General features: G+C 38.9%; 1 protein-coding gene across 1 annotated transcript in view; it reads left to right on the top strand.

The window, feature by feature from the left end:
- Positions 1 to 18,345, top strand: part of LOC126267772 (laminin subunit gamma-1-like) — a 133,815-nt gene that overhangs the window by 41,284 nt on the left and 74,186 nt on the right. Inside the window, exons 9-11 of the mRNA XM_049973077.1 lie at positions 246 to 376; positions 10,950 to 11,060; positions 14,651 to 14,770. Of these exons, the coding sequence (XP_049829034.1) occupies positions 246 to 376; positions 10,950 to 11,060; positions 14,651 to 14,770 (362 nt within the window). The remainder of the gene's footprint in view (positions 1 to 245; positions 377 to 10,949; positions 11,061 to 14,650; positions 14,771 to 18,345) is intronic.

The following is an 18,345-nucleotide window of genomic DNA, read 5'->3' as shown; positions in this document are numbered from 1 at the left end:
ACTATTGTTTTTCCTGTGTTTTACTCTTACTTTTAATATTTCTGTGTGCTAATTTGTGGGCAACAGAAATAGTAATTATTCCTAAATTTTACACAATGTTTATCTGCTTATGTTCTTTCTGAGAGCACAGAGACAACTTGTTCACTCTCAGTTTGTGTTTGATAAGAATCCTCAAATTAAATGATGGATTTCCTGTAAGACATGTCAGCTGGAAGGAATAATGCCCAAAATCTTCCATTTTACAGAACAATACAGATTATCTGGATGTAATTGGGTCAATCTCTCTGAATGCAGCTCAGACATTATCAGCTGCTCTGAATCATCAAAATTACCGAATTTTTCATATCACTAAAGAAGCAAAAGCAATGGTTGCCAGGTAATCCTATTGTAATATTACTGATTGTACTATTTTTAGTATGTGGCCATACCAAACAATCAAAGAGAAAAGGCAGTCATTGCCAGATAACTATTTTTTTAGTTTCACTTAATTGTAGAGTTTTTAGTTTGTGTGCACACCAACCATCAGACTGGCAATTCTTCTCGTTTTTGTGTTTTTCATGAGAGTGCTTTATGGCAGAGCAGGATGGCCCTCTGTAAGCTTGTGTTGCTTAAAGAGAAGGGAAAATAATAGCATCTGTAGGGGTAGCAATTACTTGTTTGAAGATAAATGGTAAGAAGATTCACATGTTAAGAAGCTGTTGTGATGTACTCTCCTGTGGCAACAATAATTTATTATACATGTACAGGTACACTGCAATATGAAATAACAGATAAGAACTTAATTTTTTTCATCGTAATCAGTGGTTTTTGAAAGCATGGAAGTATGCTAATCATGGTTTAAACAATGAAAAACTGCATCAGTTACACATTTTTTCCATCCTTAGCACAACTGTTTTAAGAATTTATTATCAGTTTCATGTCCATTTGGTTACATGTATATTTTTGTGATGTTTACATTTGTGATTTTCTGCCTCTCTTGTGCTGTAGTTGTCTTTTTCAGGTTATAAAGTATTGTGCCTCCTTTACTACACAGAATATCACACACACACACACACACACACACACACAGAGAGAGAGAGAGAGAGAGAGAGAGATCATCATTGTTTTTGTAATCATAACAAGTCAAAAAGTCAGTAAGTTCACAACAAAAAAATTAATTGCCCTGAGCCACAAATAAATTTAACAATTCACAAACTAATTTACTGAGCACACTGAATAGAGGCTGATTGCACCAGAGGTGTTTGGTGATAGTAATAGTGGTGGAAACTATCACAATAGTTACTTAGCTACACCCAATCAGTATACCAAACCATATGTGCTGATGTCTAACTGCACTCTATCAATCTCACATGCAGGCATGGTCAACTTACACAGCAGTAAGAACACTCCATTGTGCTAGCTGGCACAATACCTCAATATGGTGGTGTTATGGTTAGATCAAAACATGGCACCAGCTGACTAGCAGAAAATGAGAGTAAACTTGTAGCTGTTCAGGCATAAACTGGCTGACTAGCTGGTCTCATGTGATTAGTGGGCCAAAGATGCTTTGGTTTCCTTGCTGCCAGCGCCCTCACCAGACATAGGTTTAAAGACACTTATCGATAGTTCTGCATCTTCCAAATACATCTGGTGAAGTTACAAGATCTCTTCCATGTGGAATTGGCACATAGGGCTGAAAGTGACCAGACCAACATAGGGAGGACAGCAAGGTTGCAGTGAGCAGTTGCTAGAGGAAGTGTCTGGTCATTTCCAAGGTAATACTCTGGTTCCCACACAATGGTCACAGAACCAAAGCTAGAGACTCCAAAGGCAGTATGGGAACTTTATAAGCAGGCTATGTCAATGCTGGTACCAGTAGCCCTGGCAGTTCTTCACAAGGGGAGATGGATTGATGTCTACAAGGGTCCACTGTATTATCTGGGAGGGAAGGACCAGATGTCCGTCTGCAGCAAGGCGATGAAAGACCTGATGTTGGATATGTCACCACTGCAGCAGTCCTCTGGATGGAGAAACATCTGGTTGGAATGCTGCAGCTGAAGCAGTTTACTGTGTCTGCACAGCATCCCTCACATAGTCATTACCAGAATCCTTATTGTATTGCAGTGAACCCCTGGAACCAGTCTGGAGTCCACTCGAAAGTGTGCCCCCACATCAGGGTGCCATTCAAAATGGTGTTGCTTCCTATTTGGCTCGTTCAGGTGGTAGGAAGAAAAGATTCAGCAGTTTACAATTATGGCATGGGTGCAGAAAGCTGTTAGCTGATCATCCTGACTTTGTAAGGAAAATGAGAAAAGGAGTCTACCACAATAAACCAAACTGCTTCAAGGAAGGAGCCAATGAAATCCACATGCAGCTGAGTGTGCTGTTTTGAACATCCTCTTAAAAAGAGGCATGTGTTGTGCCACTCAAAATGGTGAATCAATATTTCATCACCTGTGGCAAAGTTTGACAAGAATCAGCAAGCAGTTTGGAAGAGATGTTGCCTCTTTCCTCCTTATGCTCCTCAGTTGGGTTTTGAGGAAGCCAGTGGGCACAAGCCTTTGACTGTGCTAACTTGTGATGATGTTCAGTTTGTGGGGCACTCAACTGCATGGTCATCAGCACCCGTACAAAGTCCCAGTTTTTGCACAGTCCAATTTTTTTTTACACAGTCCAATCCAGCCACTGTCACAAATGATGATGATGATGATGATGATGACAAAATGATGAGCACAACACAAACATCCAGTCCTCAGGGAGAGAAAATCCCCAACCTGGCCAGGAATCGAACCTGGAACCCAGTGATCCAGAAGCAGCAATGCTAGCCACTAAATGAGAAACGGCAGACATACTAACTTGTGAACAAGTGTGTCAGCACTACCAAAAGAGGTGTGAAGTTTAGCACTGAGTTGCTTGATTGTTATTTGTCAATTGTTTCAAATAAGTGTGTCCACACCTTGCAACATTGCAGACATCACAGTTGTGTGCAGTCAACCTATTTGTAAGAGATCAGATATATTTCCTTCTCCTTGTTCTTTTGATGACCTATACTTTGGCCAGCAATTTACAGTTCTTTTCTCCACTACTGAGAGCCTGCAGACATTGTTTAAATGCCTGTGAATATTTCTGATGGTCTGGTCTTTTGCTAAAAGAAATTCAATAACATCTCTTTGCTTGGAATGCACCTCAGTTGCAGATGCCGTTTTGAAAACTATCTATAGTGCTTCTATTTACCAGGAATTATTGCAAATATTTAGATGGTACAGGAATGTTAAAGGATGTCACAAACAATATAACAGTTTTTTGAACAAAAATTTGCTGATAAAAAAATATATTGTATCATTTATTCAGTGCCCCTAATAATTAACCTTACCTAAAGGCACTGGAGATCTTTTGTTGACTTAGGAGCTGGAGTTTTCTGTAGTGCTATGACATTATCTTGGACCGAAGGCTTGTTTTACTGAGAATGTTGCTTATGTACATGACAGAACACTGGAAAAACGAAACATTTGAAAAAATTATGCATGACATTTGAAAAAATTACGCATGAGGCCTTTGTCTGCAAGTGCCATGAAAACGAGATGCAAATTATGTAAATGTTCTTTGTTGGTACATCCTGTTGCCGAAATGTCATACATGTAGTTCGCACAGTAGGGGATGCTTGTAATGAACTGTTCCAAAAATCTTTGGAATATGGCTAGTGAACTAGCAATTTTGAATAACAATCTGTTATACTAGTAGGGGACAGGGGAAGTGTTCAGCACAAAAATTTTCTGGATTTGTTATCTAATGGAGGTTGAGAATAAGCTTCTATGAGGTAGTTTTGGAAAAAAAAAGGTGATCCCAGACAGTTTAGAAAAGAGCTGGTTAAGGGTTGGCAACAGCTATGAATACTTCTGCTTGTGCATTGACTGTAAGTTTCAAATTGCCACACAAGTGAAGGAAGCCACCTGGCTTTCATACTAACATCGAAGTCCATGGGCTAAAAGAGATGAGGAAAAACAATCTAAGGACATCACACACATCCATGCCTGAGGCAGGATTCGAACCTGTGACTGTAGCAGTCGCACAATTCCAGACTGAAGCACCTAGAACCACTCAGCCACACTGGCAAGCATCTCTGAGTGCTATCAGTACTTGACAAGCTTTCTTTTTAAGAAAAAAAAAACAACAGCAGCCAAAGGTTTTAACACAATGGGGACATGAAAATTCAAAACCTTCACTAAACCTGGATAAAAAAAAGTGCAAATCAGAAGTAGACGCTCTCTATTGCTTCACATTGCACTGAAGCTAGGCACAGGATGCTGAACAGAAAACCCAAATGTGGAGTATGCATGCAGTCCAAAAATGTTTTCTATGAATGGATCTGCGGTCTGCAGCAATCAGGGAAGTTACTGTCTGAGTAATGTGGTTATATCTGACACTGAAATCTCATGGCACCCGTATATCTATAATTTTGGCTGCACATTGTCCAATGGCAGAGCATCAATACTGAAGTATGATGACTGATTTATCATCAACACTGATGCACGAATATCAGAGAGAAACATCACTGGTACTTCTTGTTATGCTGCATGTAAAATTATCTTTCTATGCCCTATTTTATCATCGCTGTCTGTAATATTATTAATCTGAATTGGTGTAGAACATTGCATGATACCTGCCACAATTTGAGACATTCCTGCAACTTGCTCTTTATGAAAGCAATGGAGACCTTCAGTTTCATAATGAAAACACTGACGACCTGCATGCAGTATAAAACAGTTTGGACTGCTAGGAAACAACTGAAACCACCACAATCAGTGACCAGGAACAATATTGGGCAGCACAAAACAGAGCTTGTGAGCTGCCACTGGGTAACATTCATTTATCACATTAGTATCTGATGGGGAAGTCTGATGCACTGAGTCTTTTCAGTCTGGAGCCATAGTAGAGATTTCAGAATCAGAAGAAAATGTCTGATGTGTAACCTGTGAGATTTCAAAATCACATGAAATGCGTAACACTTCTGCTGCAGACAGTGTCTGACTCTTGTCATGGGACAAATGGATTACCACATCTCAAACTAAACTTTCAGCATAGAATTGGCCACATGTGCACATAAATCTGAACTTTGTCCTTAAACCTTTAAGATTTGCAATCCATGAAATATTGTTTTCTACATCAGATTTCCAATTTGCAAAATCTGTAAATAGGCAGCTACTACATGCATCTTAGGAAAAAAAGTTCCTTATGTTGACTGAGCTATAGCTACTACATTTCAAAAAGCTTCACATCTGTGGCAGTTGTGCCTTGATACAAAACTAACCTTCTCTTTATCAATAATGTGACTCACTCTTCTATGTCAACAGTTATTTATGACACATGTATAACTACACTGCAACATGTAACAAAAGCTAATAAATTCACAATGAAATAAATAAACTGTCCTGAGCCACCAAGAAATCTAAGAAATCACACTGTGCACACTGAACACACTGTTGCAGTATATTAACTTAGGTAAGTAATAGTGATAAGATGGTGGTGAAAGCCATTGTGACAATTAGTTATTTATCTAGAGTCAGTCAATACCAGTGCATAGGTACTGAGATCTGACTTCCCTGCAACAGTCTTACATATAGGTATTATCAGTACACAACAGTGAGAACAGTCCACTGCAGTAACCAGCAGAATCTGTAAATATAGCAGTGTTGTAGGTTAGATCAGAGTATGGCAACAGCTGACTAGCGAAGAATGGGAATGAACTTGTAGTCAGTTCACAAAGACAATGCAGCAAAATTTTGTCCGGCAATTACAGTGTTACAATTTATGGATCATTGAGGGTGGCAGAAATCTGAAACAGAGAACATTCTGCTCATTGTGGTCTGAACGGTATCAACTTTAACGATAAGTGCTAGGAAGTCAGTGGTAAACCTCTTGCTTTTTTATTATAGCTAGTCTATTGAAGGTTCATAACACACCATTTACATAGTTTGCTAGTTAATAAAAAGACCTGGAAATCTGCGGCCCAAGGTGCCACATCATATTGTTAGTTTTGGCCTTTGAGCAAAAACGTTTGATGACCACTGCTCTATAACATATTGTAATTACATGAGGCAACAACACACTAAAGTATATAACAGAAAATAGTGGCCAATTATTCACATCAGCATATTAGGAGACACTATTTTTAATCTGAAAAACATTCTGAAAAGAGCATCCTAATTGCATTATTTCTACCAATCAGTAAATTCACTTGAGAAAACCATAAAATTACAGAGACTGAATGGCTGGCCACTACTTACTTTCAGGAGGCAAAATTCCAAGTATTGCTTATGAACACATTTAAGAATTGAAAAAAAAGAAAAAAAAACGGTTTCTATATTTCAGAACTGTTAGTTTCTTTTCTAGATAGAGAAGAAAGATAGATTGGGGAAGGTTGAAGGTTACTCAGTCCCAAGGGGTCCAGCTGTAGTGAGGAGGGGGAGAAAGAATGTTTCTATTGGCAGCACTTACATTATCTATATGGTGATAAAATTGTGTCTTAACTTATAGTTATGAACCAATTGTAAGCCTGTTGTGTTACCTTCTAGACAGTGTCTGATATGGTTCTTTGAGTCCTTAATTTGGATACTTGTATTAGAAGCAAACATTACTGTTGAGAGAGACCACAGAAGGTTCAGCAGTGACCCAGAAATGACTAAGAAACTGAAAGGGGAAATCTTTCACAAAGAAGGATGAGAGCTACACCTGCAGAAGTTTTCCAGGATTATGTGGATGAGTATGCATTGGAAGACATAGGGCACAGACTGGCCTCTGATGATATAGAGTAAGGAAAGGCCATCGGTACAAAATAAGTATGCAATTATAGAACAACAGGGGAGGTGAGCACACTTGCGTTGGCAGAGGAGTAAATGAGTGGAACAGTTTGCCAGGGGATATTATCAGTCAGTTCCCAGAAAGCATGACTAAAATGAAACAGTTGTTCCAATAGTGGCAAAACACCAAAGATTCTAGAAATAGGATAATGGTAAATTTAGTTTTATTTATTATGGGGTAAATTATTGTCCAGTAATGCTAGAGAGGTAATGTAAGTATATGAGGTGCTTATGTCATGTACACTACAGCAGCAACAGCCATATTTGAGAGCAAATAACAATTACCTTATATTTCTTAGCAATCAACTATATAGTCAAGGCATTTGATGTTTGATGGGCACAGAGAAAAGACTGAATAAGTGAACTTGATTTACTTGGTTCATATCATACATATGCTAATCATTTGATTAGAGTGGAGGAGACACATCAAATTATGGTTAATACATTTTCACTGATAATGAATTGAGCGTATGGCATTGTTGGCCGGGAGGTCCCATTTGGATTCAGCCACCAAGTGCAAGTCATTTCAGTCAGCGCCACATTGGGCAACTTTCAGCTGTTGATGATGAAGAAATGATGATGAGGGCAACACAACACCCAGTACACGAGCGGAGAAAATCTCCAACCCGGCCAGTTATTGAACCAGGCTCACTGCATGGGAGGCAAGCAGGTTATCACCCAGCTAAGCAGGAAGACATTTTCACTGATATTAAGCTATAGTTAATAAGATGGAGTTGTATTTAAAAATTAATGCAACATTTTCGTAAAAAGATATCTTTACATGTTCACATACAAGACTGTTTATAAATTAGATCCTGTTAAGCTTCTAGACAATGTCTTTGTTCAGTGACAATATAGAATACAGATACACACATAACTAGATTGTCCTGATCATCTACCTTATACTGACACTCCATTTTAATTTCAGTCCATGTTCTGTATCAGCACTTTTTCATTATTTCTACTTTTGTCAATTAATCTGTTTGTAGTGTAGGTGAAAATAAATATTGATTTAAAATAAAAACAACTAATCCTCTGAAATTTCATAACAGAACAACCATCAGTAAAGCAAGTCATGTAGTATCATAACATCCTCTTTTCTCACAAATTAATTGTACATTCTCATGTATAACAATATATGTTAATAAATTTTACTTGCTGTTCATCATCTCAAAGTCAGGAAATATTTATTATGTAGGAGAATGCTTCCTCGCTGAATTTCATTTAAGAAATGTTATCTGCCAAATGGCAGTGGCACCTTGAAACAGTATTTGGACAAAGTACCTACTTATCACTTTCAGACAACAGGAAGTTACTTTTTATAGATACTGCACAATGTCTCTTTTTTCCAAGATATCACCAGGTAGAATAATTGCATGCTTTTGGGAATTGAGCCCCCGAGTCTGTGGTAGGAATGTGGTAGGGGGTGACTGACACGGTGTACTAAAGGCTAATTTTATAGAGCAGTTGCTCTTAAGTTAGCACAGAAAAGAACTTGACTGCTGAACATAGAAATCTATATTACATTAATGCTAATCACAGACAGTGAACTTAGACTGATTTTTGACTAGTAAAATGTTGTGGAATAAGTTCAGTTAAATAGCATTTATCAGTTCAAAACCTAGTGACACTACAAAAGAATGGACTTTGTTTATGCAATACTAAATGACGAGAGATATGAACCACAAGGAAGTTATTGTTTGCACTCCAACACTGCTGAAGTTTGAAAATTTTCTTCTAGGTGTAAGGTTGGGTTAAGGAGATTATTGCCAATGTACGTGATGAGTGAAGGCAGTAAATGACTGTTAAAAATTCTTGGAGGTAACTCGTAATTACTGTAAGAAAGTTTAAAGGTATTTCATGGACATTTTGCAACAGAGTAAGAAAATGAAATTTTAATGATTTTGAGTACATGTAGGCCAGTCAGTAATTACACCTTTATAAATTAATAGACACCAGTGTGACACGGTGACTCAATGGTTATGTGCTAGTGTGGACTTTAATCTCTTGTGAGTCCTAGTATTTTTTCTGGCTCTTCTTTGTGCTTTGTCAATATTTGTTAATGTGAAAAGTGCTGGGCTCCACCATGGTTTGGAGTCCATCTGGCTGGGTGTGTCACTTCAGTGGCTGGAGAAAGGCAAGGGCATATCACCTTCAGAAAACACCAAGCCTAGTAAAGCACTTTGGTGTTCTCCTTTAGAATTTATGAATGCTGTATCTAAGCAGACAATGCAAATGTATATCTCTACTGCTCTCTGTGTCAATAGTCTCTTTATCACTGAATAACAATTACTTTAAAACCTGTGAACTGTTGAAACCTTTTGCTACACAGAAAATTGCCTAAATCAACGGACAAAATTTGTAATATGTATGTTGTCATCTTACTCAGCAAAGAGCTAAAAACATAATGTATTGCCACTTTGAAAAACAGTTTGTGTTCAAAGTCAAATCAACCACACCACATAATCTCTCTCTCTCTCTCTCTCTTTCACACACACACACACACACACAGAGACAGAGAGAGAGAGAGAGAGAGAGAGAGAGAGAGGGGGGGGGGGGAGGGGGAGGGGTGGTTGTATGACTATTATGGATTTCTTCTGCATGCAACAAGTTCCACAAGGTTCTTGAGCATTCTTCTGCTTATTTTCTTGGATTCTTACTACCTGACACTCTCTCAGTAACAAATAAGAGGGTAAGTCAATTATTATCTGCAAAGCAGTTAAAATTTTTTATTGTAATCTAATAGGAAACTTACAAGAACATCATTTTTCAACATAGTCTCTTCTGTTTGAGTGCACTTGGTCCATCATTGTACAAGCTTCCTGATGCCCTCATAAAACAAGTTTCTTGGTTGAGCTGTGAACCACGAATGTACCGCTCCTTTCACTGCTTCATCTGAGGCAAATCAATGGCCCCTTAATGCCTGTTTGAGTGTGACCAAACAATTGATAGTCAGGAGGGGGAAGATCAGGATTATATGGAGGATGATCCAGTACTTCATATTTACGTTTCTGCAGCATTTCAGCAGTGTGGGCAGCAGTATGCGGAAGGGTATTTTCATGCAACAATACAACACCTTTTGACAGCAATCCTCGATGTTTACTTCGAATTGCAGGCTTTAGCTTGCCAGTAAACATCTCACTGAAACAGACAATGTTTATTGTTGTGCCCCTTCATTACCATAGTGACCCAAATGTTTTTCACAGACGCCCAAGCATATTTGTTTATGCAACTGTGTGAGTTGTTTTGGGACCCATCTTGCACAAACTTTATGAAACCCAAGGCTGTTGTGGATGATTTCATAGGCAGAACCACGAATAATTTGCAGACTATGTGCCACTTTGTCAACAGTTAATTTCTGTCCAAGAGAATCATTTCACATGACCACTCAATGGTTTCTTCATTTGTGGCGGTGAATGGTCATCCGGCTCCTTCATCATGCATAACACTTGTGCAACCATTTAGGAATTTTTCAATCGATTTGTAGACACTCCATTGTGGCAAAACACTGTTCTTGTACTGAAAGTTTTCAGTGAATTTCAGCCCCTGATACACATTCCGACCACAAAAAATGGATCACTGAATGTTGCTCTTCTTTGATACAAATAGACAGCAGAGCAGCCATGATTAACAGCATCGCAGCAATAACGAAACTAACCTAGCAGCTTGAAAATTGCAAAGATATAACAACAAATACACAAAGCATGCATCATCGATGTAAAACAATAGTACTACCAAAATAAACAAAATTATAACTAAATTGTAGATAATAATTGACTTACGCTCGTACTATGTATCTGTGTGCACATTTAATACCTGCAGTCCAAGTTGCATAATGGTGTTGGTGGCCGACATTTATGGTGGTGCCGAGTGTGTTTCTTGTTAATTTTGATCGACACTGAATGTCATTTATTTGATTCAAGTTCAGTGGTAAGCAAAGTAGTGAATTTTTGAGTTGGGTTCACTTCAAGATCTAAAAGCAAAATTAATCTCCAGTCACAGATGGTTATATAATGCATACCATAGGTGATATATTGTTGACAGATAACCAGAGATGATTTCATCAAGATCTGTCTATGATGTTTTTTTTATTATTATTATTTTGTTTTACAGACAGCATGAAGATTTACAGTTCATCATGGACACAGCATCAGCATGTGTGAAAGTAGCATCTGAAGTTAACAGAATGCCCACTGAAGCTATAAATAACCAGTATGCATTAAGGTACAGTAAACAGTCTAGCTATTTCAAATGTTTTCCTCCTAACTATTCTTGACCATTCTTTCAGGTACTGTGTCCACTGTAATCAGTACGGTACATAATGATTGGAAAAGAGCACAGGTAGTCCCAGTCTTCAAAAAGGGTTGTTGAGCAGATGCGCAAAACTATAGACCTATATCTCTGACGTCGATCTGTTGTAGAATTTTAGAACATGTTTTTTGCTCAAGTTTTGTGTTGTTTTTGGAAACCCAGAATCTACTCTGTAGTAATCAACATGGATTCCGGAAACAGTGATCGTGTGAGACCCAACTTGCTTTATTTGTTCATGAGACCCAGAAATTATTAGATACAGGCTCCCAGGTAGATGCTATTTTCCTAGACTTCCGGAAGGCGTTCGATACAGTTCTGCACTGTCGCCTGATAAACAAAGTAAGAGCCTATGGAATATCAGACCAGCTGTGTGACTGGATTGAAGAGTTTTTAGCAAACAGAACACAGCATGTTGTTATCAATGGAGAGACATCTACAGACGTTAAAGTAACCTCTGGCGTGCCACAGGGGAGTGTTATGAGACCATTGCTTTTCACAATATATATAAATGACCTAGTAAATAGTGTTGGAAGTTCCATGCGGCTTTTCGCGAATGCTGCTGTAGTATACAGAGAAGTTGCAGCATTAGAAAATTGTAGCGAAATGCAGGAAGGTCTGCAGCAGATAGGCACTTGGTGTAGGGAGTGGCAACTGACCCTTAACATAGACAAATGTAATGTATTGTGAATACATAGAAAGAAGGATCCTTTATTGTATGGTTATATGATAGCGGAACAAACACTGGTAGCAGTTACTTCTGTTAAATATCTGGGAGTATGTGTGTGGAACGATTTGAAATGGAATGGTCATATAAAATTAATTGTTGGTAAGGTGGGTACCAGGTTGAGATACATTGTGAGAGTCCTTAGAAAATGTAGTTCATCAACAAAGGAGGTGGCTTACAAAAGACTCGTTCGACCTATACTTGAGTATTGCTCATCAGTGTGGGATCCGTACCACATCGGGTTGACGGAGAAGATAGAGAAGATCCAAAGAAGAGCAGCGCGTTTTGTCACAGGGTTATTTGGTAACCGTGATAGCGTTACAGAGATGTTTAGCAAACTCCAGTGGCAGACTCTGCAAGAGAGGCACTCTGCATCGCGGCGTAGCTTGCTCGCCAGGTTTTGAGAGGGTGCGTTTCTGGATGAGGTATTGAATATACTGCTTTTCCCTACTTATACCTCCCGTGGAGATCACGAATGTAAAATTAGAGAGATTTGAGTGCGCACAGAGGCTTTCAAACAGTCGTTCTTCCCGCGAACCATACGCAACTGGAACAGAAAAGGGAGGTAATGACAGTGGCACGTAAAGTGCCCTCCGCCACACACCGTTGGGTGGGTTGCGGAGTATGAATGTAGATGTAGATGTAGAAATGCACAACATTCCTTGTTTACATGAACACAAACTACAAAATGATTACAGGAAGAGCTCCAAAAAGTCCTAGTGCTCATACAACAAACTTTTTCAATATTTTCATCTGTGGTTGCAGGTTTCGAGGCAGATCAAGAGGCAGTAAACCTGTGTTTGTATTTGTTTGCCCATCTGAACTGTTAAAAATGAAGGAACAGACCCCTTATAACCCTTCACCACCTTTGGATGAATTCTTGTTACCATTGTACTACCTGAAACAAATTTATGATGAAATGGTATTGCATCTGAGTGAAATATATGCAATACAAAACGTAAAGCAATACAAAGAAAACTATTCTAAAGCAATAGAAAGGAAACTACTCATGAACCACGTTGAAATTACTAAGTAATATGTATTAACATGACAAAAACTAATTTCTTCTACTCAGTGTCATGGCAGCCCACAAAAGGTTTTGAGAAAGGGGACAAGATTTTAAAATTGCCATTTGGCAAATGTGAAAATGTGCCATGCACCAAGAGCTAAATTTGACAAGAAGTACACAGAGCTTATTATCTTTGTATTTTAAGGTAGTTTATGTTGAAACTTAAATGGCAAGCCTGTTTCAATAGTGTGTGCAAAATATAACTTTTTATGTTATTTACATGAATGTGTATGCCACTTTTTTTAGTCAACAAACTGAAACTACATCGTCATATAATTAAATCCAAGATATAGTATGAGATATGAAAAACAAGTATTAAATATTCACAAAAAAGTATTGATTTTCCCAAAAGTTTAGTTTCAAACAGAAAATTAAATTTTTTTAAAAATATCAAAATTTTTCATAAAATCATGTTGGATATCAACAAAAACGCCACATTAATACTCCTTGAAATTGAGAAATAGGGATAAACTTTTAAAAAGGCTTATTCAACTTTGATGTCATCCATGACACTTCATTTGGTTATGAATCTTCACATCTGATAACATTAATGGATATGATGTCTCACTTTCCAGCTTTATAGTTTTCTTTAAGTTGAGTGGTATACTTAAATTGGACAAACTGTGTTCTGAAAGCCATGTATTTTTCATTGGTTAACTCAAGTGTAGCCCATGGCCAGTCTGTAATTAACTGAATGAGGAAAGTAACCCAAAACAGCCCACAAACTGGCTGGTGGAATCAACTCTTACAAGCATATGACTGACAGAGGCAGCCCTCATCTCTCCTTTTTCACATTGTTCTGCAGCCATGCCAAGTGGACTGAGAATTTGTAGCTCTATAATTGTGGGTGGTGCTATGTTGTGCTCCAAAGAGCTCAGTAAGTCCCAGTTCATGGAGAGCATGTAATATTAAACATAAAATATTACAAACATGCAACCGGATCCACCACTTAAAGACTTTCCATCTGTTGGCTCATGTAGTTCTTCTGCATCGTGACTACAATTGCGGGCCCTGTCATTTATGGTTGCACAGTTTGAAATTTCATTCATGATTCTGTTGAATGTTTTTCAATCAGCAAGTTACTGGAGACCACATGCAGTGTACACTGGCTTTCAGCAACATGGACCAGAGAGCAACCACTTTAAGTTTGGACAGTATTTTGCACTCACCTCACCATTAAGCCCACCATGCTCTCAAAACAGCTTTAGTTGCTCTTTGCGCTAAACTACCTGATAAAAAGTTTAAACAAGTGCTATATTATGAAAAATGTGTTGACAATAACCCATCAGGATGTTGGAGACATTTATGTGCTGCCATTGACTCAGGTAGGGTTTTTGAGGATTTGTTATTTCACAGGCTACTGTCTTCACAGGTACAGCTAGATTTGATAGTACATGAAGGGCAACCTTTATATAAGTTACTGCAAACTGCTGATGAGGGTGCAGGCACTGCTAGATTTGTCTACTGTATGACTACTGCATCAATAGCTCCCTTGCTCCAGGCAAATGCAACTGACTACTGTTGAGCCTACCCAAAGACATGACACCTTTCTGTGCTGCCACCTCCTGATACTGACACTTACTCAGCACAGCTGAAGAACTTTGAAGCCTATGCACCATGGTGGAGATGATGACCAAGCAGTTTCAGGAGTTAAGGTTGTGGACTGCACCTAATAAAATGTTATGTTCATAATGTTCTTCTGTTTTTCAGTCTCAAGATCACAGCCAATTCGAAGCCAGCTTCTGCTGATATCATAGCCATTTTTTATCCCAAGCCACAAAGTGCACAAAGCCGTGTGATTACCCAAACAGCAATGGACATCAGTATTAGGTGTGCCACACTTACATACGACACTTCCTGTAAAAGTAGCATCATCTCACAACTATATGAAAATGGGAACACAGTGGCCAATATGCCATCTATGAGAGCAGTATAGCATCTGCTCAGTCATACTACCTCAAACATACACCACAGCATAATAGCAGTTACATATTTCTGATAAAATTCATGATTTGGCTTTCTTGGTTGACACGTGTTCAGAGGTCAATACATCCCTGCCTTGTACACAGCAGATGTAAATGTCTGATGAGCCGCTACATTTAATAGCTGTAAACAACTTTATTATCCTCACTCATGGCCACAAAAATCTGATGATCAATATAGGTTTCACTCCCCATTTCCAATGGACCTCTGTGGTTGCCAACATCGCTCACCCTAACTTAGGTGCTGATTTTCTTTCACATAATGCTCTTACTGTGGAATTCTACATCTATCTACATCTGCATACATACTCCACAATCCACCATATGGTGCTTGGTGGAGGGTACCTTGTACCACAACTAGCATCTTCTCTCCCTGTTCCACTCCCAAACAGAATGAGGGAAAAATGACTGCATATATGCCTCTGCATGAGCCCCAATCTCTCTTATATTATCTTTGTGGTCTTTCCACGAAATGTAAGTTGGTGGCAGTAAAATTGTACTGCAGTCAGCCTCAATTGCTGGTTCTCTAAATTTCCTCAGTAGCGACTCATGAAAAGAATGCTTCCTTTCCTCTAGAGACTACCACCCGAGTTCCTGAAGCATTTCCGTAACACTAGCATGATGATCAAACCTACCAGTAACAAATCTAGCAGCCCACCTCTGAATTGCTTCTATGTCCTCCCTCAATCTGACCTGATAGGGATCCCAAACGCTCAAGCAGTACTCAAGAATAGGTCGTATTAGTGTTTTATAAGTGGTCTCCTTTACAGATGAATCACATCTTCCCAAAATTCTACCAATGAACTGAAGACGACTATCTGCCTTCCCCACAACTGCCATTACATGCTTGTCCCACTTGACAATCACATGTCTGATAAATGGGATCAACAGTCATGAAATTAGTGGAATTCAGGGTCATTATGCTGTTGGCATGCTGAGAAGGGTCGACAGTATAAGTACACAGTTCTCACAGGACACTGACATTGTACATATTGTGGAGCCACAGAGGTCCATGCCGAAGTGTGCAATTCAGTAACAAGCACTAAATACATATGACCCCAGGTACATCTGTTTCACATGTCCACAGGATTTGCAAAAGAATGCCTCGTAGGGACTACAACAGTCTTTGAGGAAATTTTTCAGTTGGGAGTTACAAGTCGTTCCTGCAGTCCGTGGGTGTCTCCCCTGCACCTTTTTCATAAGAACAGCAGCTTGCGATATCCCGACAGTGATTACCATAGATTAGCTGTAAGAACTGTCTCGAATAGATGTCCCATACCTGATATCCAAGAATTCACCTGTATGTTGGTAGGTGAAAAGATTTTTACTATTCTGGGCTACCACAAGGCTATTTTTCATATCTAGATGATACTCTGGTATTCTTGTCTAAGACTCAGCTACTCAACAGTCATGTTCATGAAGTACAACAGAGACTTTATAGCCATGGAATTATGTTTAAGAAAAGTAAGTGCATCAGAAACAACAATGAAGTAACCTTTCTCAGTCATAGGATCTCAGCTCGTGGTACCCTACCTGCTACTGGGGAAGCCCATTTTATGTGACCTCTCAAGGACAAGGTGTTACCAATGATTGAGACTTTGCTGAGATGGCGATTTTTTGTCACCATCGTCTTCAGGCAACAGCTTCCATTCAAGCACCTGTAATGAATGCACTTTTCAGTTATAATGCTGTAAACAAATGAGTACTCAAGTGGACTCCAGAAATGGACAAAGCTTTTCATTGTCTACAGGTGAACATTGCAGAAGCAGCACTACTTGCCCACCCTGTACTATCTACACTGTTTGGCACTGTAGTAGATAATAGTCAAAGTGCAATTGATGCCACCCCATACCAAAGTCAACTTTTGTAATGTTTTAAAAACAAAGATTCCAAGACTTACCAAGCGGGAAAGCGCTGGTAGATAGGCACAATGAATAAAACACACAAACACACACACAGAATTTCGAGCTTTCAGAACCGGCGGCTGCTTCATCAGGAAAGAGGGAAGGAAAAGGAAAGATGAAAGGAGGTGGGTTTTAAGGGAGAGGGTAAGTAGTCATTCCAATTCCGTAATGTTTTAATATTATTTGAAAGAATTACAGCTAGGGAAAAGGAATGAAATGCTTATGATACAGGGCTGCTCGTAATGTTTGAAAGCATGAGGCTTTTTTGCCCTCAACTTCAGTCCTGAGCAGTGATGATCTATACAGACCACAAACCCGTCACATCAGCCTTTCAAAATGTCAATGATAAAATGTTACCCTCAACAATTCAGGCACATTGAATTTATCAGTCGATTTATCATTGACATAATGCAATATTAAAGGCACGGAAAACACAATCAATGACTACTTTTCTTGTCTTTGCAGTTTGATTAATACTTTCAAGCACGGCAATTTTACGATGGGCTAAGCAATGGATCACCAACTGCAACTTTTACTGAAAGATCCTTCCATGGGACTGAGGTTAAAGCAAGCTGAACGCCAGGTGACAATTCTAAAAAATGGTGTGATGTCTCACAACTGAAACTATGGCCCTACATTTCTCCACAGTTTCAAAAAATGGCATTTAACAGTGTCCATAATCTGGAACATTCAGGAGCAAATGTTATAACTAAATTATTAGTCGATGATTTCAATATTATTAGAAGGAAAGTTGTTACTCACCATATAGTGGAGAGTCTAGGTCGCAGACAGGCACAACAAAAAGACTCTCATAATATTGTTACATTCCATCCTGGATTTTCCATTGTTTAATCAATTATTTTGTGTTTCCACCAGTAAATAAAGATCCTTGGGCCTGGGTTCATGCATGCCTTCAGTGTCAGCAATGCAAGGTGGGATAACACATTCATCACACACACACACACACACACACACACACACACACACACACACACACACACACACACTGACCTCCAGAAGTTTATAAATATATATTCACAGCAGTTGACAGATTCATGAGATGTGCAGAAGCTTTACCAGTTACCAACAGACATTGCAGAGACAATTGCAAAAACATTTGTTTCAAGGTGGTTAGTGCCACCACACTAAAAGTTATCATCCTATCAGCAATGGAATGGCTGAAAGATGGCATAGAACTTAAAAGACCACTCTCATGCATCACCAAGGGGAGTAGATGGAATTGCTTTCTCTGGTCCTTGTAGGGCTACTGGCGGTTTGTAAATCTGACATTGGTGAACCATTGACTGAAATGGTATACAAGGAGCCACTGAGGCTTCCGGCAAACTACCTCAAATCTGCATCACTACCAGATCAAGTGGAACTACCATTATTGGTACACCAAATGTGGAAATGAGTCACAAAGATCCGATAGCCACTGTGGCTCTTGCTACAGTGAACTGGTTCTTGCTACAGTGAACACCAGATTTTGGCACATACAGATTGGCGGAATACTTTCATG

The sequence above is a fragment of the Schistocerca gregaria genome, chromosome 4 (assembly GCF_023897955.1).
Source record: "Schistocerca gregaria isolate iqSchGreg1 chromosome 4, iqSchGreg1.2, whole genome shotgun sequence".
In the NCBI taxonomy this organism is placed as follows: Eukaryota; Metazoa; Arthropoda; class Insecta; order Orthoptera; family Acrididae; genus Schistocerca; species Schistocerca gregaria.
The sequence above is the reverse complement of the archived record's forward strand: the minus strand, read 5'-3'. Positions and strand labels throughout refer to the sequence as shown.